This window comes from Mesoplodon densirostris, chromosome X (assembly GCF_025265405.1).
Source record: "Mesoplodon densirostris isolate mMesDen1 chromosome X, mMesDen1 primary haplotype, whole genome shotgun sequence".
Taxonomy (NCBI): Eukaryota; Metazoa; Chordata; class Mammalia; order Artiodactyla; family Ziphiidae; genus Mesoplodon; species Mesoplodon densirostris.
This window is the reverse complement of record NC_082681.1, coordinates 119,843,518-119,867,355: the sequence shown is the minus strand read 5'-3', so window position 1 is coordinate 119,867,355 and position 23,838 is coordinate 119,843,518. Positions and strand designations below refer to the sequence as shown.

The 23,838-nt window shown below is 35.7% G+C and overlaps 1 protein-coding gene across 4 annotated transcripts in view; it reads left to right on the top strand.

Moving 5' to 3' along the window:
- Positions 1–23,838, top strand: part of CNKSR2 (connector enhancer of kinase suppressor of Ras 2) — a 257,184-nt gene that overhangs the window by 97,094 nt on the left and 136,252 nt on the right. For all 4 annotated transcript variants that reach the window (XM_060086861.1, XM_060086860.1, XM_060086858.1 and 1 more), the window contains exons 5-6: positions 1,925–1,966; positions 18,200–18,319. In XM_060086861.1, the coding sequence (XP_059942844.1) occupies positions 1,925–1,966; positions 18,200–18,319 (162 nt within the window). The remainder of the gene's footprint in view (positions 1–1,924; positions 1,967–18,199; positions 18,320–23,838) is intronic.

Sequence of the window (23,838 nt, the reverse complement as noted above, 5' to 3'; positions counted from 1 at the left end):
GAAGGCTTGGGAAATGGTATTTGAAGACCACCAATTGTGGGGAATTCATTTATTACTAAATTGGTCATTGTTTCTATGCTTTTTCAGTGGACAGAGCTAAGAGAATCATACATACATACATACATACATAATACATCAAGAGACTCTAAGGTTTTTACTTAACTGCTTATATATGTATCTGCTTTCTCCCATGCTAAAATTACTTACCAATGTCACCAAGAGTGATAGAATGATACTGTCATATAACTGTTCAACTGCTTCATCCTATAAAACACACACAACAGTTTCAACAAAACAATAACAGAATAACAACACTACTACCAACAATATGATTACTGAAAATAGTATAAGATTTTGGTTAACAGTTCTTTTTCTTATATCATACTAGGGAGGTACAAGTAGAGTATATTTTAAGGAGACTTGAAATAGTTACTCTGTGTGATTATTCTATCACTAGCAGAATATTCATTTAGATCATATTTACCTTCTTCCTTGAGAAGAATCCCTTTGGAGTTTGAACATTTAATCATATCCTCTGATTCTAGGAAGGTAGGTAATTAATGAAACTTGCATCCATTACAGCTGAAGCTAGCTGTAGAGGCAGCATGGGGAAACTGGGCAACTTCCCAGCTTTTCCCAAATCGTCTCTTCCCAGTGTAATTGTGTTTGAAGTTAATTCTGTAAAATTGGACTCTTCCAAATTCAGATGTAAGTACAAATGCACTTTCCAAATATAAGTGTTTTATCTACACCTTGGCTCCTCTGTACACATAATTCATAGTTAATTATTAAGAGTTGACTTTATATGAGTATATAGACACAGATATGATGGTGTTTGTAACAAACTTCTCCTCTGGCACAGAATGGCAAGGCCCAATCCTTAAGTATTTCTATTAGTTTGTGAAATGAATTAGGCCAAATTTAACTTGAAAAATTTTGGCCCAATAAGAATATGTACTTCTTCTGACAAGGTATTGTGGTGAAGTGGCATTACCAAAAGCTATGTTGAGTAAGATTCCTTTGTGTCAAAATTAAATTCAGGGGTAAAAATGACATGGATTCTCATTCCTCGAAATATGCAGTATTGTGGAATATGGATATTTTTTTCAAAGTTAGATAGCCAAATAATAATTAGTTAACTTTATATTTTAACATAAAAGTAATTAATTTAAAATTTTTAAATGATACAGAGCAACAATAATTCATACTTAAAATGTATTTATCATTTACTGTATGCCAGATAGTGCTAAGCCATTTATTTCATTTCCTCATTTGATTCTCACACATCCTTATTGGTTTACTTATAATATCGTGCCCATTTTATAAATTCCTTGAGTAAACTGAACCATAGAAACACGAAGTTTCTAAGCAAAGATCATTTTGCTATATTACTGCTTATTGTAAGTCTAGCAATTGCAGATAAAAAGACAATGGTGAATTTTTAAAAATAATTTTTTTGTAATTTCAGGAACTCAAATTTAGGCAAGAACTATAAACTTGATATTCATTAGTAGCATATATCAATTTTAAGTGCATAATAAAAGTGTATTTAATATATTGCAATAAAGTATTTTTGAGATTTTTGATATGACTATTGAAATAAGTACTAGTGTTTTTCTTAACGTTCCAATCTATAATAAATCAGTATTTGAAATGTTGGAAATATTTCAACAAAATACATTTATCACATGTAAAAGTTTAGACAGGAAATGATTATAGTAATTTTTCCAATATTTGTTTTTATATCTATTCAATGTATATTGTCCTTTATTATGTGTGTTTAAAATTAGTAAAATTAGAAAACACAGTTAAGCAAAAATTAAAATATCCCTGTAACTGACCATCAGAGCTAACCAGTGTGAATATATTAGTTAAAAGGAATGCTTGATTTTTTAAAATTAATGTATATGTTTCTTATTTTTAGGATTGTACTGTATATGAAACAGAGAATAAAATTCTTCATGTGGTAAGTATACTTGGATTTATTTTCACCTTCATTACAAAATATGTATTCCTTTGTTTAACTAGCTATTAAGTAAAAAGCTACAGCCTATAAAAAAGTGAGCCCTGTGTATTTTATAGGAAAAGTACAAAAAAGTCAAAACATAACAGGTTATATTAGTTATAACCATTCTATTGTAACTTAGTAGAAAAAATATGACACAGTACTTTAAGATTGTAGTATGTAGCAAGGTTTAAATGCAATAAAATAAAGAATCTAGAGAAAAGGAAATTTGAAATAAGAATTTTTCACTCTTGACCTGTGACAAAAAGAGATCAGAGAAAAGTATTTGGTTGTATAACAGAGATAATTTACCTCTGTTGTCATTTGGATGAAGTACTTCATAAAATAATCAAACTGCCTTTACTCTGATTCTGTGTTCACCAACCTTCTAAATTTTAACTTGGCCTTATTTATTGAATCAATTCATGACTTTGCATGTATTTTATTTTATTACTAGAAATACTGAGTATGAGTACATTATACTTTGTAGAAAGGCATCTTCTTTCTTCTTAATGAAGTTTGCTGGTTTTCTTTTTTTAATAAATTTATTTATTGTATTTATTTACTTTTGGCTGCATTGGGTCTTCATTGCTGCACACGGGCTTTCTCTAGTTGTGACGAGCAGGGGCTACTCTTCGTCAAGGTGCATGGGCTTCTCATTGCGGTGGCTTCTCTTGTTGCGGAGCACGGGCTCTGGGCGCACGGGCTTCAGTAGTTGTGGCATGTGGGCTCAGTAGTTGTGGCTCGCAGGCCCTAGAGCACGGGCTCAGTAGTGGCGCACAGGCTTAGTTGCTCCGCAGCATGTGGGATCTTCCTGGACCAGGGCTTGAACCCGTGTCCCCTGCATTGGCAGGCAGATTCTTAACCACTGCGCCCCCAGGGAAGCCCTTGCTGCTGCTTTTCTTTGTTAATCCATTTCTTGGTTGATGCTCATCTGCCCTAATAACTTCACCTCTGTTAGAGATGAGAGACAACATAAATAACATTGAAGAAGTTTAGAAATAAAAGCAATATATTTACTTCGGCAATTTTGCATTTCAGCTAGTGAGAATTTAAAGATCTTGTCTGATAATGATTGAGACAGTGGATGGCATTAACCAATCAATTCAGCTCAGAAAGCTCTTGTATTTTCATGTTATTATTCCACTGCCCTTCCTGGCCTTTTTATGCAAGGATGGCCCAGCTTTCACTAGAAGGTTGTATACTTGTGTATTACTTTTCTCACAGTAAGAATTATTATTTTTTTTTTTTTTTTTTTTTTTTTTTTTTTTTTGGCGTTACGCGGGCCTCTCACTGCTGTGGCCTCTCCCGTTGCGGAGCACAGGCTCCGGACGCGCAGGCTCAGCGGCCATGGCTCACGGGCCCAGCCGCTCCGCGGCATGTGGGATCCTCCCAGACCCGGGCACGAACCCGTGTCCCCTGCATCGGCAGGCGGACTCTCAACCACTGCGCCACCAGGGAAGCCCAAGAATTATTTTTAAAAAATAATAAAATAGTATAGTATTCCACTTGGTATGTAATGCTGGGACACTTTATTTATTTATCTATTTATTTTTGAAGCATAGTTAACTTTACAATGGAATACTTTCTTTAAAATGAAATTTTCAGAAAAGTCTCTTTCTGGGTTTCTTGTAATATAGAAGAAATCACTTGGAGTTTAAAAATCTGTGTCTGAATCCTAGTTCTATCACTTTCTATCTCAGTGACCTTAGTCAAGTGATTTAACATTTTTTGAGCTTTTGCTCTTTTTAAGGTAAATTTTAACAATTAAAAAAAATTTACTGAGATAAAATTATGTTAGTTCCAGGTATACAACATAATGATTCAATATTTGTAAGAGACTTTGTTCTTAATATGTAAGGTGAGTATGTGTACTCATATAACCTAGTAGAGATTACAGTAGCTTGAGATATGCACTAGAACATAAACCACCTCAGACCAGACCCAATATCTTTATTTTGTCTGGAGGGTAAGGGAGGCACTTGTCAAGAGGAAGCAGAACTTATCACTTATGAAAACCTGCTCTATCCTAGGAATTCCAGAGGCAATACAGGCATCAGAGTGTTCTTCAATACCTGGGCAAACTGAAATAGCTCAGGAAAGTTGTGAGGTGTGTCTTTTCCTGACATAGATCTCTATTTAAAGATGAGTAAAGAAAAAGAATGGGAACGAGAAGAGGAAATATCCTCTCATATATTAGAAGAAAATCTTTCCCCATGAAGTAAGTTTATTAAGAACATCTATTTAATGTTCTCAGTAAGAACTAAAAGAACATTGTTTTATTAAAATAGAATACCATACTATAAAGAAGGTAAGGCCACTATAGACTGAGCATGATATGGGCTAAGAAAACAGTCTCTAAAACTCAGAACATGGAAAAAGAAATTAAACCATGCTGAAAGCAGCAAAAAGCAGACTGGATATTGAAGAAAATTGAAATGGTGAGACACAAGATAAACTTTAATGATGCTCAGATATTTAGTAAATTAATGAAAAGACAAAAAATGAGAGAAGATAATAGCTATAGAGTATAGATTATGGTTAACCCACCCTCAATTAATTGTTAGCTTCTAAGAAAGAAAGTAATAGGAAACAAAGATATAATAGAATAATTTAGAAAAAAAATAGGGAAATTTGGATTACTCAACAAAGTCAGAAAATGTGTTGGAAAGATAACAGCTTCAACACAAATGAACTTATATACAAAACAGAAATAGAACCACAGACATAGAAAACAAACTTACGGTTACCAAAGGGGAAAGGTGGGGGGAAGGATAAATTAGGAGTTTGGGATTAACATATACACACTACTGTATATAAAATAGATAACCAACAAGGACCTCCTGTATAGCACAGGGAACTATACTCAATATTTTGTAATAACCTATAAGGGAAAAGAATCTGAAAAAAAATAGATATAAATGTGTGTATAGCTGAATCACTTTGCTGTACACCTGAAACTAACATCATTGTAAATCAACTATACAATTTAAAAAAAGAACAATTTCAAGATATTTTCTGTAACATTTTACAATTTCTATGGCAAGAAGCAACTTTACATTCATTCAACCAGTGGCAAGAGAGAGATGTGAGGTTTTGACTTCAAAGAAACAAATTTTAGAGTGTATTCACATATTTACTCTGAAACCCTAACTGCCAGAAGACAATGGAACAAAATCCATAAGCCTTTGAAGCAAAACTGTTTATATCTAACTAAATTATCATTCATAAGTGAAAGCAATAAAAAGATATTTTTAGATCAGCAAGATCACTAAAGGACCATTTTGAAAAGTATACTTGAATATGTTTACCAAATAAATGAAACAAAAGTTGAATTCCGGGATAGGAAGGTTGTGGTAGCAAAAGCCTGAAGGTGAACAACAAAACCAGATGAGATGGTTAGTTCGTTCCTGCTGCTTTAACAAAAATACAATAGACTGGGTGGCTTAAACAACAAACATTTTTCACTCTTCTGGAGGCTAGGCCATCCAAGATCAGGGCACCAGTAGATTTGGTGTCTAGTGAGGGCCTGTCCCCTGATTCATAGAGGGTCTTCACATGGTGGAAGATGCAAGGGGAGCTCTGTGGGGTTTCTTTTATAACAACTCTAATCCCATTCAAGAAGGCTCCAAACTCATGACCCAATTACCTCTCAAAGGCTCCACTTGCAGATACCATCACACTGGGGATTAGGTTTCAGCATATGAATTTGGCGGGGGGGGATACAAACTTTGAGTCTATAACAGATGGAGAGGAATAAACAAGTATATGAGTTCTAACTACTATTTTTTAAATGAGGGTTTTTAGTGATAAATCAAAAATATAATGCAAATATCATTGAATTTATATATTTTTTAAAGAGACAAGCTCTGTATTTCTAAATTAAACCACGAAGACTACCATTACTTTCCAGTTATCCTCAGAAAACAAGGATTTCCTGTAAAACTAATGAAATACAAATTTTCACCTATCGATTCATAAATACAAATACACACACACTAACACACACTAAAAATATTGAAATGCTGGTGCGAATCTGATGAAATTAGAATGGACACAGCATATTGCTAGGCATGTACGTTCATAAAACCTTTTTAAGTTTTAGTCAATTTCAAGGCTCAAAAACATTAATACTGTACTAACATTTATGTAGTGTTTAACATATGCCTTAGGCACTATTTTAAATGCTCGGTATAAACTAACTCATTTGGTCCTCATAACAACCTTATGAGGTAGGTACTATTACTATCATCTCCATTTTACAGATGAGGAAACAGAAGCATAAAGAGGTTAGATGACTTTTGCCAAGTGACACAGTTGGTCTGGCCCCAGAGTCCATATTCCTATACTATCTTGGGAATCTAGTCTAAAAATAAATTCTAAAACGCAATAACGTTTTCTGTAGAAAGAGTTTATAGCTGAATTATATGTAATAATGAAAAATAGGCAATAATAGGTTAATGCTTCAGTAAACTATGGTGCATTCACAGGATTAAATATTCATGCTATTTGAAGTTGTATTAGTGAATATATGATTTATGAATAAATTATCCATAAATAAATTTATGAATATACCAAAAATATTTTGTGACAGTATTAATGGAAACATTCTAAATGATAATGTTAAGTAAAAACCAGATTCAAAGCATTATAAACACAGAATAAATTACCATTGAAAATTGAAAAAGAAAATATTCTATATTAATATTTACTGTGTTTATTTGGTAAGATGATAGCTGATTTTTTTTGTTTGTTCATTTCAAATGTCCTCCCACGTTTCTTCAGTTAGTTTATGTTACTTTTATAATTTTTCATTATAAAAGTAAATATTTATTATGTTTATAATCCTGATGGCCTTGAATGGATAGTTTTATTCTCTACATAGTGAAATAGTCTAAAGAAACTTGGACATTCCATAGGTTACATTTCCTGTTCAGCTTTTTTATCTTTAAAATTGGAGAGAGTTGTTTATGAGAAAGTAGTAGACTCTGAGGACCAAAAAGCTTGGTAGAAAAGAGGGTTGGTTGGTTTCAGTGGTAGACAGAGATGTCTATTAATATGAAACGTGAGAATGAATAAAAGGAGACTGGGAAGCTTGGGTTTCCTTGGAATTTGCCATTAAATATAATGGAACAGATGGCAGAGTGTGACCATAAAGGACAGAAGGAAATGCAGATATCAATGTACTATATATCTGAGTGTTTGTCACCTGATGATAAAGAGGAATATATTTCACCTCTCTTGATTTGATATTTCCCTCTCAGTCACGCTTTGTCGCTGATTACGCGTTCCCTGGCGTGCTGGAGCCCATCTGGTTTTGCTCTGCACAGATCCTTGTTTTATACAGGAAATCAGATGCAGGGAATCTGGAGTTCTCTTCAGTTCTGTACCCTACTTTCCCCTTACTCCCACCTTTCACTACAATCTTTGAATCTGGAGAGAGAAGCATTCCTGAGAAGCCATTTCAGACCTTGTGCTTTAGCAGACTTATTCTGCTTGTCACAGCTCTGCTGCTCTCGCTGGTGAACTGCGAACACTTGTCAGCTTTGATAAGCTCATGGAAATCCCAGGCCAGGCATTGATCATTAAAGTCACATTGTTTAAATCAGATTGTACTGAACTCAAATACACCTTTTACATTAACCAACAGTGTGATCTTGTATATGGCACTTGCTTTGTGCTAGCATTTTACCCTCATCATTTTTATAAAGATAATGAGAGGAATAAATAAAGTAAATGCCTATTTTATTATTTTAGTGTTAACACTATCTTATATATATAGTACTTTACAGTTTACAGGGTATTTTCATGAATGCTCTTTCTTCTCCCTCCTCTCTTTTCTCTCCAAGCTATTTTTTTTCATTACTTATTTAGGTTTGATCATGAATTAGGCTTCATTTGGCTTATTAACTATTTGTTTTATTTCATGAAAATTTTGTGTGTACTTTTTTCCTTCCTTTAAGTGTATGCGTTCTTTACTCCTAAGCTCCATTTGGGCTGAGATTATTGTTCCTTTCTCCGCTTTCTAGACTAGAAATGGCTAAAACCGCATAGAACCAACAGTTAGGTTAAGAGAAGAGCCTGGAGGAGAAAATTAAAAGGTCATTTTAGACTTTGCCCCACCATCTATATCATATCATTTATGTAAGCATAGTTTCCCTCTTCTAATCTTCCCAAAACCTTGCAGATGTAAGTACTAGGGCAGCAGCATGCCCCATAATAAAATAAAAGTCATCATATTAATATTTTATCTTTAGAGATTTCTGGAAAACAGTGGCGGTCTAATTACTTTATAAAAATAATCTTATGTTGGTCCCTGAAGCTGTGAAATGGCAGCTTTGCCAATTATAGACTCTTCTCTTAAAGCTGTGATCTTGGGCCATTGCAAACTGAATGTTTTTGTATGGTTGACATTTTGGTTGTAACTGTAGCATTTGAACATACAAATTATGGTCAGTCTCATTAAAACATGAATTCTAATACTGAGTTTTATGATAGAAAGCATTAGGATCCTTCTTTATTTTGAAAGATAATGTGACCCTTCTATTTTGGCCCCCTTCACTGTCTTTGTGGTCAATCTAAAGAAGCATGCTAACTCTATTACTGAAATAGGCATTGATTTCTTGAGTGTCGTATTAGATTATCTTCAGGTTTTGGCAGTTTGGTGCTTTATTGCTTTATAAATTTTTTAACTGTAAATTAAGTTCTCCACAACTGATGTCTTGTGCAGGAATGAAGACATCCAGATAGAATATGATGGAGTTAGAAGATGTTTGTCTTTTATGGGACAAAAAAAAAGTGTATATACTAATGGGAATGTAACCACACATAAAAAAATCAAAATAATCTGTTTTCACTGTGTCTTTTTCGTGTGTCTTTGTGATTTGGATAGACAGTATGTAAGCTGGTATATTACGAATGTTTTTGCTAATATGACATTTGCTGAAAACATTATACATTGTAAAATACTTTCATATTCAGATTGACTCTGAGTGTACAATCCTCACTCTCAAAGAGTATTCATTTTAGTTGTTGAGTCAAGTGAGGCTGAGTAATGTAATAGAAAGAGCAGCAATTTGAGAGTTAAAAAGATTTTGTGTCCTGACCCCATTCTGGCACTTACTAGCTGTGAACAAACTAAATTAGCCTTTCTGATTACGCTGGGGGATTGGAGTGTCTGTGATTTCAAAGGTCTAAATGCCATAAATCTTTGGTGACTAACTCACAAGATCAGTAGAAAACAGTATGACCACATAAAAGAGAGAAATTGGGGCTTCCCTGGTGGCGCAGTGGTTGAGAGTCCCCCTGCCAATGAGGGGACACAGGTTCGTGCCCCGGTCTGGGAGGATCCCACATGCCTCAGAGCGGCTGGGCCCGTGAGCCATGGCCACTGAGCCTGCGCGTCCGGAGCCTGTGCTCCGCAACGGGAGAGGCCGCAACAGTGAGAGGCCCGTGTACCAGAAAAAAAAAAAAAGAGAGAAATTGAAGGACTATCTTAATCTAAGACCATTCTTTATGTGATCAAAGACACTATGGATTTTTTAAAACTATAGTTATTGTTACTGTAAATGTAAAGATTTCTTCAAAAAGGTAATTGAATCAGTCTGGAGATGGATATCACACGGTAACTTAAACAAGGGAAGTTTAATCTAAATAATTACTAAACTGTGGTAGAAGAGTACCGATATAGATGTAAAGAGACTCTAAAGCATACTCTAGGACTGGGGGAGAGTACCCAAGGAAGGACAGCTTGAGGTGGACACCTTCCCCCACACTGAGGGTCAGAAATCATTAGAACAGTCAGGTTGCGGCTTCACTGAGTTGCCTAAACCAGAGCTGGTCCAGACAAGCAGGAAACAACCTTCGAGGATACAGGCAAGTGATGCTGGTAGGAGAGCTCACAGAGACAGTGGGGTGCTGACGTGGGTATGAGGCTGAGAGGGCCACAGGATGGTGGTCACTGAGCCCAGACTGAGGCTGTGAGGTCACTGAGGGACTGCATAGTCTGGGCATCATGGATGTCCCCACACACATGTGTCACTGATGGACATTGTAGCAGAAGCAAGAAAAAGCAAAACACTGCCCAAAGGGAAGAGAAGCCTCCTTCTCCCTGCAGTATCCCTCCAGCACCCTCTACTGGCACAAACTTAACATTGTCCTTACTGTGAAGTAGAAATATTTGAAGAGACCTGCCTATCATCATAGAGCAAACACTGAAGGGTGAATTTGGAGCTGAGAACCAGTAAACGAATAACTGGTACAATGCAATTAGCTCTTTTCTCCATAAAATCATATATGGCAACTTTGAATTTCTCTACTATATGTAAAGACATTGCTCCCAGGTCTCTGCTATTTGTTTCCTATTTACCCATAAGCTGTATATATAGTGCCTGGATTTTCCAGAAGCTCATCTAATCATAATGAACAGCTTCACTCTTGCTGTTTGAATCTAAAGTAAAATTAAATCATCTTCCTAATAACCTACATCTTATTCGAGCCACTAATATGTCCAGACCCTTGTTAATCTTGAGCTTGGAAAGTAGTGTGCCCACGAATGAGTACTCCTCTCATCTGTCTGGGGACTCCCTGCAAGCCTGCCTGGCTCTGCTTCCTGCCCTGAGAGAGCAGGCAAATAGGGTGAGATTTTCCCAGATCCAGTTCTGGTTTCCAGCTGACTGTTTCCCTATCAGAAATCAGAGGAGCAATGGAGGCTCTTGTCCCAGCTTTAATTCAGACCAGGATGTCTCAGGAAAGTAGTTGTAAGTTGGAAGTGTCATGGGTCCACTTCTTGCTCATCAATGTAGGTGCACATTTGGGACTGATGTTCTCTCACTGTTTGGTACTGACTTCATCATTCTTAGATGATTATTATTTTAAAGTGTTATTGCTTCTTTTCCATGATCAGGAACACAAGGACAGCATGGTTAATATCAGTGATGTTGAGGACAAAGCCAAATACATCACCGGAAACACTGTCCCAGGTTGAGAAATCCTTGAGCATAGCAGTGGCATTTGAATCATGGAGCAGATACTCAGTGATTGTTGAATGAATGAATGGCTTAATGAAGCAGTGGTGGTGGTGATTTCTCTCCATTTTGCTAATTGTTTTGTTGTGTTTTTTTCCCCACCATCAGAGTTTGAAACCTAAAGGGATTGCAGAGTTACCCAGGCCTTGTTGGAACAAAGTTCATATGACCTTTATTATTTATTTGCAAATATAGTTGCTTTCTGAAGCTATTTGAAACTCTTTAATCTTTGCTGTGTACAAATATAATTTTTACATGGGTTTAAAGTTGAAATTTTATTCTGTTGTATTAGTTTTTTAAGTTTAAAAAATTGTTTCTATTCAGTTCTCTTTACTCATATGAGCAAGAAATTCATCCTGTGTTGGGGAATATGTATGTAGATTAATACTTTTTAATATCAATTTAAATTCTCTTTATGAATTTTACTCTTTGCAATTTACCTGTGATTGTTCACTCCTGTGTCTTTTTTTTAATTTTTATTTTATGTTGCAGTATATTTGATTTACAAGGTTGTGTTAGTTTCAGATATACAGCAAAGTGATTCAGTTATACATTTATCCTTTTTCCCATTTAGGTCATAATAGAACATTGAGTGAAGCTCCCTGTGCTATACAGTATAGGTTTAGGGTACCATTATAATTAGAAATGCAAAATTGCTAGCTCAACAGAGATCTGGCAAGTACTAAAAATACTGTATTTCTGAATGAGGCTTATATAATTTAGAGTTCTCACTATTTAATATGGAATAAATTTGCACTATTTTATAAAAACAAAGCCTCTCTTGTTCACCAAATATGATGCAAATATCCTGCTCAGTTGGCACAGAGTTGTATGATTTATAATACTGAATTATACTAATATATAAACCAAACAATAAAATAAAAATATGCTCTGTCCTCTAGACTATTTTAATTGAACTATTATTTATATCAATAACTATTTTAATATGTATACACTATTTATCAAAATTAAACTTTTGGGGCCTCCCTGGTGGCGCAAGTGGTTGAGAGTCCGCCTGCCGATTCAGGGGATACGGGTTCGTGCCCCGGTCTGGGAGGATCCCATATGCCGCGGAGCGGCTGGGCCCGTGAGCCATGGCCGCTGAGCCTGCGCGTCCGGAGCCTGCGCGTCCGGAGCCTGTGCTCCGCAACGGGGGAGGCCACAACAGTGAGAGGCCCGCATACCGCAAAAAAAAAAAAAAAAAAAAAATTAAACTTTTGTTACTGTTTTCCATGTTACTGATAAGAAACCTGGATTATTTAAGCTATACTTAAATTGTAGCTTTCACATCATTCTTGCCTTCTTAAAATGCATATTCATCTGTTTGTTTCCTCAGTTCATCTTGGTTTTATACTCTTGTCCCTTTTATGTATGTGTATATCTGAAAGTAGAAATTTCCTTTTGTAAAACCTTTTGTTAAGCTTATGAACCTGAGGTTCTTTCCTACATCAAATGAATGTCTGATTTTTAAATCTAAAGATATTTCCATTCATTTCCTCCAATATACTCAGAAGAATAACCAGTATTCCACTTATTTAGAAAAACATAAATAAAAATACTTTAAGTGGCTCGGGCCTCCCTGGTGGCGCAGTGGTTGAGAGTCCGCCTGCCGATGCAGGGGATGCGGGTTCGTGCCCCGGTCTGGGAGGATCCCATGTGCCGCGGAGCGGCTGGGCCCGTGAGCCATGGCCGCTGGGCCTGCGCGTCCGGAGCCTGTGCTCCTCAACGGGAGAGGCCACGACAGTGAGAGGCCCGCATACCGCAAAAAGAAAAAAAAAAAAAAAATACTTTAAGTGGCTCAATCATGTCTGGCTGAGTGTCCTCTGAGGCTAAGAGGCTAACTTAAGACTTCTTACCTACTCCTTAGCTTTTCACTATTGTTTGTACTTAGAATGCTTTCCACATTTCCTTTTTGAAATACAAAAGCTAAAACTTCACATATTAATCTAAAAAGTGTCTGATAAATTCAGTGATAATGAAAGAATGCTGTTCAGAGATAATGAAATAATGCTGTCTGCTAATTGGTTAGTATATTAATGTAAGGTTGCTGTTTTTCGTATCTTCACAGTGACTAAAATGTTGCTTTTACAACTTTTTAAAAACCGCTATTTATTTTATACTAAACGTGCTATGTTCAGATCTTTTTTCCCCTTAAGAGCTTTTAGATTTGGGTGAACCAGCCATACACTATATGCAAACCTATATAAAATATAGTATGTATACAGAACAGAACATGAAAATGTCCCATTTCTTCCTGAGAATATGCTCTATAATTATATTAATTCATATTTGAAATTAATATAAACAACTGGAGAGAAAAAAAAGACAATACCATTAAATCCAGCCCGTGACACTCTTCTGTTTTAAAAGTTTCTTAAGTCATAGCTAGCCCTCTGTTAACTGCTATTCAGTCACAAATCCTTTGTCACCATTTTGGGTAGTATAAACAGAATCCAGAGGATCAGTTATAATACTCATTGCCATTTTATGTTCTCTTTAACTTTACTAAAGACATATTATTTACTAGGCTTTAATTTAAAATTTAAAAATTTCCTTCTGCTTTTAGAACTAAAGATAAATAGAATTTAAAATCCTTTGGTATTTATATTGCAAAAATAGCAGAAGAATCCCCTTTATACAAGTGGTTACCAGTTATCTTCTTGCTAGAAAAGAGTTGTCCTTTTGCTGCTAAAATTTCAAGTTTTCCCAGAGAGCTGTGTCTTTCATAGTCTCAGATCTACTAGTCCTTATCTAAACTGCATTCTAAATTGCAAGAACACTTCCAGGCTCACCTTATATTTCATTATACTGTGTAGTTTAAACATGTTATACAACATCCATTTAATACTGACAGCTTTTAAACAATACAAAAATGAAATTGATCAGAAACAAATGGAGATTTAAGGATAGAAGTAAGAAATGGTAAGCATAATGATTAAGGATTCAAGTTGTTTTTTTTTTTTTGCCAAGGCAATGACCTTTGTCTATTTATTTAGCCTTGCTTTCTCATCTGCTAAACTGGCTATAATACTACCTACTTCAGGAAGTTGTTAAAAGGATACATGAAATAATGAAGTATTTAGCGTTGTGTGGGACACATGGTAGGTGCTCTATAATGTTGATGTTAACTTTTAATAATAAAGAATATATTTTTCTTGCTATATTATAGTTTTTTTCTGGACTATTAGGTAGCAATAGATAATACTGTGTTTTAAAACAACATAATATCACAAATTCACTGAAGGAAAAAATTCACTTTTTACGAGGATGTGGAAGGCATTGTGCTAAATGAAATAAGTTGGACAGAGAAAGACAAATACTGTACGATGTCACTTATATGTGGAATCTAAAAAATACAACAAACTAGTGTCAGCTGAAAAAAATGCACAATCTAAAAGCTGAGAATTATGTTTTATTTGGTGGACTTTCTGAGGACTCAAGCCCTAGAGGCAGCTTCTCAGATATCTCTGAGGGACTGCTCCGAAGAGGGAAGGGAGGGGCCAGGATATGCATGGGTTTTTGCAACAAAGACCAGGTAGTGGGAACATAAAAATATCATGTTAATTAAGAAAACCAGACATCTGAAGTTAATGAATTTAGTACTTTTCTATGTACGGGAAGATGCAAGAGCCTTGACTCATTGAAATCATTCTTTTGATATGCACCTTAGCTATCTGAGGCCAGTATCCTGTTCTTTCCCATCCCAAGTCACCTCAGGGTGCACATTTGAGGATGGCTGCAGTGGCTGAGGGCTTGGTAGTGGGCAGCCCATTTGTCTCCATTCTGAGTTCCCTCAGGGCTCACTGTTGGGGGGCAGCAGTAGTGGCTGTTGGCTTGGTGGCCTCAGCATCCTTTTTTTGCTGATATGGCAGGCAACGTTTTTCATTCACACTAGTGAATATAACAAAAAAGAAGCCAACTCACAGATATATAGAACAAAGTAGTGTTTACCAGTGGAAGAGGGAGGGGCAGTATAGGGGTAGGGGAGTGGGAGGTACAAACTAGTGGGTGTAAGATAGGCTTAAGGATGTAGTGTACAACAAGGAGAGTATAGCCAATGTTCTGTAATAACTGTAAGTGGAAAGTAACCCTTAAAAATTGTATAAAAAAAGAAAAAGAAGTTCTAAACCCTACTTCAAGTTCAATAAATAAGTAAATAAATAAATAAAAATAAATAACTTCCCTGGAACTTTGCTGTAGTACCCTTAATGTGGTTTCCTGCAGTGGCTTGATGTATGATACAGTAATGAGTATAGAATTAGCATTTAAAGCCAGGTCGTTTTATACCCCTTCTAATTGGCTTATTTAGCCAAGTGCCAAATTGCTACAGTATAAAGGTTCTAGTACATTATCTCTAAAACAGGCAGCAAGGTTCTAATGGACTTTCTTTTCTAAGTCTTTCTATTATTTTTCCCAATATCTTTAATCTATTAAATCCTGATAGCTTTGCTGGTAAAGTCAGTGTTTTGCTCATCTTTCGTATTCCTGGCAGACTTAGCACATAGCAGACATTTCGCAAACAAAATTACTCAAGAAGAGAAATCTGGAAAAATGATTTGCAACTTAATACAGTAGATTTAATTTTTTTTTGTAAAAACACCTACAATGTAGTATTTCTGCCTTTCTTCCTTCTACTCCACTTTTAAGTGCTTCCAGTGCTTGTATTGGAGAGCTACTATTGCTCATTACCAACCAGCGTGTTATATGAGGCCCTGAGTGTTGTAATGCACACGTGTTGAGCCATTTTTGTATATCCATTACCTTCCTATTTATTTATACGTTGGACTCTTTTGAAATATGCTTCAGTTTGTAGAAACCACAAAGCGTTCTTTTTAGCATACTGATTTACTAATTTTCAGATTATCATGCAATTTAAGTATCCTATATAGAAACCATTCACATTAGCATTGTTTTCCACCCCCTTGAGATAAAGAGAAAATAAGAATGAAAATGAAACCACATATGGAAGGAAAAGAATAGTTAAAAGATTTAAATCTGCCCCAAATTGTTTTTCTTCCTGCCAAACAGTAGCAATTTGAACTGTAGCCAGTTTTTGTAAAGTGCTGCCATTCTGTCTTTTCCCCATGGCTGCTGATAAATATTTTCAAGAGAAATAAAAAAAAAAAACCACACACACACACACAGAGACTGGGGTCCCAGGATGGGCTGTATAATACGGGAGTGCAAAATGAAAATATGGAGCCCCTTTTTCAAAAACAATTAACAATTCCAAAATGGCACCAGCAAAGCATAATGCTAAATGCAGGCCCTTGTGCACAGGTCACATGCCCATGAGGCTGGCCCTGTAAGGTTCCCTATTTCTGAGAGGTGGTCTTCCTGTTGGCACCCTGCTTAGCAGCTCTTCAGGGTAATTACCTTCATTGTATCTCTTGAGAGCACTGAAACTTGAATATCAGAGAGAGTAAAGAGATGTGAACTCTTCTCCATCATGACCGTGCAGTGTGATTACTGGTCATTGTAAGATGGTCAGCAAGGCCATAGCATTAAGAATATGACATAATTCATCCCATGAGTAAGAGCTGAGCCCTTTGAGCTTATGGAAAGCAACAGGGGAGAATAAGCATTTATTTGGTGTCTTCTTTGGATAGGAGCCATATCAGACCTTTTTTTTATACATTATCCTGATTAGTCATGTAAACTATGTAAAGTAATCTTTTATTACCCCATTTTCTACATGTGTAAACTAAACCTCAAGGATATAAAATAACTTGCTCACAGACACACAGCAAGTAACTGGAAGTGTGGTGATTGCCTACATCTCTTCATACCAAGCCCATGTGCTTTGCATGCTGTCCACTGTCTGTCCTTAGGAGCTGATAGCCACAATAAAAGTACAGCCATGAGAAGCAAAGAGCAGGACTGCAAGAAGGGGGAGAAATTTAGCCTGGCAGTTTCTGTGGGGTGACGAAGCTGAGTCCAGCAAAGACTGAGGCCATGGACCATGTACAGAATGCAGCAAATAGAGAGTCCTGACCACAAGGAGGGGACTCTCTCCCTTACAGTAGAGTAATGCAGTGGTCAAAGAACAAATGTAACATGTTGGAGATGAATACAAGGTGACACCTTGAGTGCTGCAAAATTGTAGCTCCTCCTACAGTAAAGGCAAGAAAACAAAAACAAAATAAAACAACCTCCAATGTTGGACAACCAGGCTTCAGTAAGTAAATGAGAGTCTGTGAAGCATCCAAGGGCCAGAACATTTTAGAACAGTATATTCCAAGCTTCATTCACTTATGTTCTACTTTCTTCATGATTTTACTATGTCTCAGTCTTAACCATACTATTATGGATGTAACATACATTAAATCTATTATTCTCTATCAGCATGAATAGATTTATACTAACTAAAGCACTAGCTTTCTGTCCTCAATCAAGCGAGTCTACTAATTGTTAAAGCTCATTTGCTCTTCAGTTTATTCAACTCATATTAATTGCCTTATATGTTCTAGGATCTGTCTACCAGGGGTAGGGGAGGAAGAGAAGTCAGAGATGAGTAGGACATGGTCCCTGCCTTAGAGCTTCAGAATGAAGTTATCATACAATTTCAGACTGTTCATAGAACACTGAGAAAGCAGGATTGAGGGAGTGCCAAACTTTGCCTGGAGTAAGGGGGAGCTTGGAAAGGTAACCTTGAGCAGGAGAGTCTAGACAAATGAGTGGGAGGATTTCACCAAACAGATTTGGAAGATTCATCTTCCCTGGATTTTGGCTGGATTTTTTTCTAAACTTTTCTGATCATGAAGTAAAAACCATCAAGGTTTATGAACTTATTGAATTCACTTCCATCTAACCGTTGGCATCAAGAAGTTTTCAGATTATTAAGGTTGTTTAGAAATAATCATTTTATTTTAGGTCTGATGAATCAAATAATAGAAATAAAACATAACCATAACTTTCTTGAATATTTTGATATATAGTTCTTATATCCATAATTTAGAATATAGGTGTGTTTTATGTGTGGGTATTTCTTAACCTGAATACCTTTTTCATACAGACTTCATAGAATAAAATGCAAACTACTTTCTTCTACTGTTTTTTATTTTTCCTTGTAAAAAATGTTATAATAAAAAGTGATTTATATGTTACTTACAGCATGTATTTACCATAATGTTTTTTTGCTTTTTGTTTTTTGTTTTTTTGCTTTCAGTGTAAAACTCTTTCTGGAGTCTGTGACCACATCATATCCCTGTCATCAGATCCTCTAGTTTCACAGTCTGCCCACCTTGAAGTGATTCAGCTGGCAAACATCAAACCAAGTGAAGGGCTGGTAAGAGATACCATGTTTATCAAAGCCACCACCCATCAACAGACAGCTAATGGTATGGGCAGAGCAGTCCCCAGACATGAGAATCCATGAATTTTAACAAACTTTGAATGGTTTGGGGGGTTTTTTTCCCTAGAGGAATTGAGGTAGTGGGAGTCAGTCATGATAAGTTTTATAAAGGTAAATGAAAATGAAAGAGAATTTAAAATGGTGATTTCTGAATTATCCTGTTTACTTTGCTAAATAAATTAGCTTTAGTTACATTTTCACCCCCTACCAAAGTTCCTTAGGTTTAAAGGAAGTTTAAGTTATGAGTTTTATAATAAGAACCACAGTGTTACCTGCCCATGAAAATGAGTGTTTTGTTTATTTTGCTTTTGTTTGTTCCAGTTTTAATAGGTCTCTCTTCCCTTAGGTTGTGTAAGCTAAACAAACCTGATATTCTTTATAATTCTACTCTTTCTTTTAAGGGTGAGTAAGCAGGTGGATATTGCTAAAACTAGGCTAACATCTATGAGATGTATTTTTTATTATGTCATAATAAAGATAATCATCTTCTATATTTTGTTCATCTGATTAAAAATTGTATTGGTTCTAAATTTAACCCAAGGGAGAGCTTTTCCTTTAATGAGCCTCTAGAAAGAAAGCGTATAATATTAATATTAATGAGGGAGAGACAAAAAACAAGAAACTGGCTGTAGAATATCTTACCTACTACACAACTATTACATTTTAGTCTGGTGCTACAGCATTTCTACTTTCTCCCTAGAGGTGAATTTTCCAAGGATACTAATAATGATGTTTTAGAAAGTAGAAATCTTGAAAACTAGTGTTAACAACTTAATTCAGATAATATATTCTTAAAGATCTCTCTGCAGGTTTAACTTTTTATGTGGCCTTTCTTCTTCAGCCGTGTGTGTGTGTGTGTGTGTGTGTGTGTGTGTGTGTGTGTATAACTGCTTCCGAGGGCAAAGCCTTCGTTGGTCACCAGTGAGTTTTTGGTTTGAAGCCCTCTATTCTATAGAGTGACTTCTCTCCTGTTACTTAACAAATTACTTTTGGGTAACTGTAGTTCCTTGTCTTTTTGTGGCTTTTATCTGTATTTTCCTGGAAAGATGGAACTCAGCATCTCAGACATAGCCAAAGTATGTCATCATTGTAACCTATAAGTGTTATATCTATGTTATATCTTTGATTAGTTTAAAAATTTTATTTTAATGTTTATAAACTTATTTGAAGTAATATTTATGATTTAAATTCTGACTATTCTTTTTGGTCACATTTACAACGTCCAGTTTTATTTAAAGCACCTTTCCACCCATAGTATTAAAGATTTTCCTTTCAATATCTCCCCTTTCAGTAGTTCTGAAGGAAAGAAAGCTCTCTAAGCATGATTTGCAGAGTGGGAAATTATGAACTAATTAGATTAGGAGACAGAAAACCTGGATACAAATCACTTACATAAAATGTAGCTGTGAGTGTGATCTGGGGCAGGTGAGGGAGTAAATTTAACTTCCTTGGCCTTGATATTTCCATCTGTAGGATGTTGGGGGTAGGAAGGGATGGACTAGATCCTCTTTAAAGCTCCCTCTAGCTGTATGAGTTTGCAGTTCTGAGGATGGTATTGTTCTAAGAAAAGAGCCTGTTTTTTTCCCTCTAATTACCACTGAAATAATGGGGGTGAAATAACCATGTGAAGTGAGTCAACACATTGCTCATTAATGGACTTGATGACATCTTGATTTTCATTTTCAGTGAAGGTATAGCCCTGGACAGGTCTTTTATTTTTAAAATTTCAAGTACATAGAGCTGGGTCTGCTCTTTGAAATAGTCATGAACTTAAAATGCTAAGCACCAGATTCAGTTAGTCTGGAAGACAGCTGGTAGAGAAAAGAGAACAAGTGAGTGCCTACCATTTTCCAGGTATCATCCTCACAACTCTATAGAGTAGGTATCCTTACCTACTCACAGGTCCTTACCAGTTTGCCATGTATGACATAGAGGTAATATACAGTAGAGGCAGGGTTTAAATCCAGGTAAATCTAAATGAGGTACAATTTAACAAAGTTTATTCCATTATCCCACATTTAAACTTGGGATTGCTAAAGGGAGGTATGAGACATTTAGGAGGATGACTTTAAAACTAGAACTACTTAGAGAAATCCATTGTAAAGGACAATCAGCAACACTTCATTGGGAAAATAATTCCAAGGGAGGAAAAGAAAAAGCTAACATGTTGAATATTAATAAAAAGAGTTAAGTGTAAAACCATTTCTTGTGATTCATGTTAAAGGGGAGATGACTAAATGGAAATTTTATATGAGTTACTCAAGGCATCATTTTAAAAATCAGCCACCTTTAAGTAAGTTTAGTCAGTCACATTTGAAATAGATCTGAGGATTTTGGTAGCATTTAGCATGTGCTTAGCCATAGGAAGTGTTTAAATGAAGGAAAGAAATAGAAAGACGTGGGAGAATACCAAACTTTAATGAAGTTTAATCAGCTTAAAACATCTGCAGACGGTCTTCTGACTCTTTCAAAACAGAACATCTCACATAGGTAAAAGGTAACTGCTTTGTTCTTGCACTGATAAACTGGATAGATTGTTGATCAGCTTTCTACCTAATTAGTCAAATCTCCTAGAATTTCTTAGTTTTGAGAGTCCTGAGCATTATAAGGAATGGTGGGAAATGTGCTTAGTAATGGTTAAAATATATCAAACTAGCTTCTAAAATGCTTTTAAACAACAATAATTAGCAGAAAGTTAAAGGAAGGAAAATGAGAGCTATTGGAACATATCAAAACTAGATCAGAGCCAAGAGATAGGTTGAATAGAGAGGAAAGGGCTTGGGGAGCATCCTTGGGGAAGCCTCTTTGCCTCAGAGAGTTCTTTTGCTGTTTAGGCACTTGGACTATCTCCAAATATGCCTTCTTCCATTGACTTGACTGTGAGGTGGCTTTGGCTCCCGTTGGTTAACCGACATTCGGAGACGGTGAAGCAAATGTCATTTTGGCAAGCTGAACAGAAGAGAGGGAGCTGTTGGAATCAGCTCCAGAATTAATTAATTGGTTAAAAAAAATGCAAGAAGGAAGAATGAAGATTTTGATGAAATGGAAGACCAGATTTATCTCAGTTCCAGAAAAAGAGCCATTTGAATTACATGTCCTCCTGCTGTTTGACCCTTTCTCAGAGGTGACCAAGTGATCAGATGTATTTCTGTGGACTCTTCATTATTCAGAAGATGATTAGTTTGAAACTCATCCAAGCAACTTGTTTCTTCTCTTACTTTCTTTTGGTTCCTGACTTTTGGCCATTTTTCTCATTAGTACTACCAGAGGGAGATAAAAAAGCTGAAGAAGTCAGTCTTGATTATTAAAAGCAGTTACAACTAATGGTTTATTGAGGTTAGAAATGAAAATACTGCATAAAACAAAATATCTTCATTCTTTGTGGCATTTTAAAGAGGTGCTTTATTTCTATTTAATTGCTCATAACTATAAGTTGCTAGAACTGAACTCTGTATACATAGCTCTATCCTTCTTTACTTAAGCATTTAAAAAATATTTTTGTTCATCTGAAAAAATTAGCTTTAATATAAATTATATAACATTTAATTATATATAAATAATGATGAAATCCTCTTCCTATAACTGATACTTGCTTTATCTTACAATTGCCATTTTAAAAGTTCCTGGTATGTGCAGTAATTACATAGGAATTTTATTTCATTAGTCATAACTAGATTATCTTCATGAGTTCTTATGATCCCAATGAATATAATGACTTTTCTTTTTTTTTTTTTTTTTTTTTTTTTTTTCTTTTTGCGGTATGTGGGCCTCTCACTGTTGTGGCCTCTCCCGTTGCGGAGCACAGGCTCCGGATGCGCAGGCCCAGCGGCCATGGCTCACGGGCCCAGCCGCTCCGCGGCATATGGGATCCTCCCAGACCGGGGCACAAACCCGTATCCCCTGCATCGGCAGGCGGACTCTTAACCACTGCGCCACCAGGGAGGCCCGATGACTTTTCTAAACATTTATCTTAGGAGACTAGACTTTCTCTATGACCCAATCATTTAAGAAATTATATAGAGCTCTTGTCCAACACCTTAATTCATAAACAGTAATGCACAGTGTTGAAAGAAGTGTGGAGAAAAATATAATAAGCTTTTGCTTATAATTGTCAGAAGAGATGGGTGATTTAATTAAATTTGTAAAATATCAAACCCAGTTACACTTTATAACCACTTTGCACGTAGTATATGTGTGCTAGAGAGGTCTTAGTCTTTTTAGAATAGATGTTAAACAGTGAATGTTTGACTCAATATCTAGTTTCCAAATATTATGTTCTAATAAGAAAAGTGAAGGTGTACAACTCTTGTTAATAAATCTGTAAATTAGGAGCCTCATGATGGAGAGTGTGGTTAGGAGTCAGATTGCCTGGGCTTGAAACCTGGCTTCACCTCCTTTGGCAGACTCCTCAGTTTCCTTATTTCTGAAACAGAGATAATGACAGTTTGTACCACACAGGCTATTGTGAAATAAATGTCAAACACTTAAAACAGTCCTTAGCACGATAGAATTCACAGATAAATTAACATCTTTTAAAATTACATTCATTTTGTTTCACATCAGAGATCCAGGCTCAGCCATTTTTCTAATTGGTACCAACATCTTAGACATATGACATTACTGACATGACTTTTCAGAATTAAGATCTACTCAATGACTTCTTAATAGTTCCATGCCATGAACTTACTGCTTCTTGTTTTTATTTGTTACTTATTTTCAGTGAAAACACATGTATATTCAGGTATAGAAATATATAATTGACATAAAGTTATAGGAAATTAACAGTAATTGTCTACTTCACATAATTGTTAAAATATATGCTTTTCCTGAAATGATTGTTGTTAGTTATTAAGTCCCTTATGTTTCAGACTTCAACTTTATTAAAATTAGTACTTTTTAATTTTTGAAGTCAATATTTTGAGATGCAAAGCACTTTTGACGTAAAACTCAGTTAATTTTTACCCGAAGAGAATTTAAAGTAACAGAATCGTCCTTAGACAGGAAAAAAGTCCATTCACAGAATCATCTATTTTTTTTCTGATTTACTTAAGCGAAAATATTTCAATATTTTAAATGTGAATACTTTCTTGTGATATTTTTTCTTTTAAGGTCCTGTCACTATGCATAATTTAAAGCTTTCATTTGCTCTTAAAGCTTGCAGAATTTGAAGGTTTCTGGATAATCTTTCAACTTTAATGAAGCTTTTTCTAAAATCGCTTTATATAAATGGAAATGGAATCTCACCCTCTTTGTTGGGAGGAGGGGTTGCCACACATTACCTCTGAATTATTTTTTTAAATTTTTGTTTAGAATTAAAAAAAATTTGTGGGGGCCACACTGTGAGGCTTGTAGGATCTTAGTTCCCCGACCAGGGATCAAGCCCGGGCCCTCAGCAGTGAGAGCACAGAGCCCTAACCACTGGACTGCCAGGGAGTTCCACCTCTTAATGATTG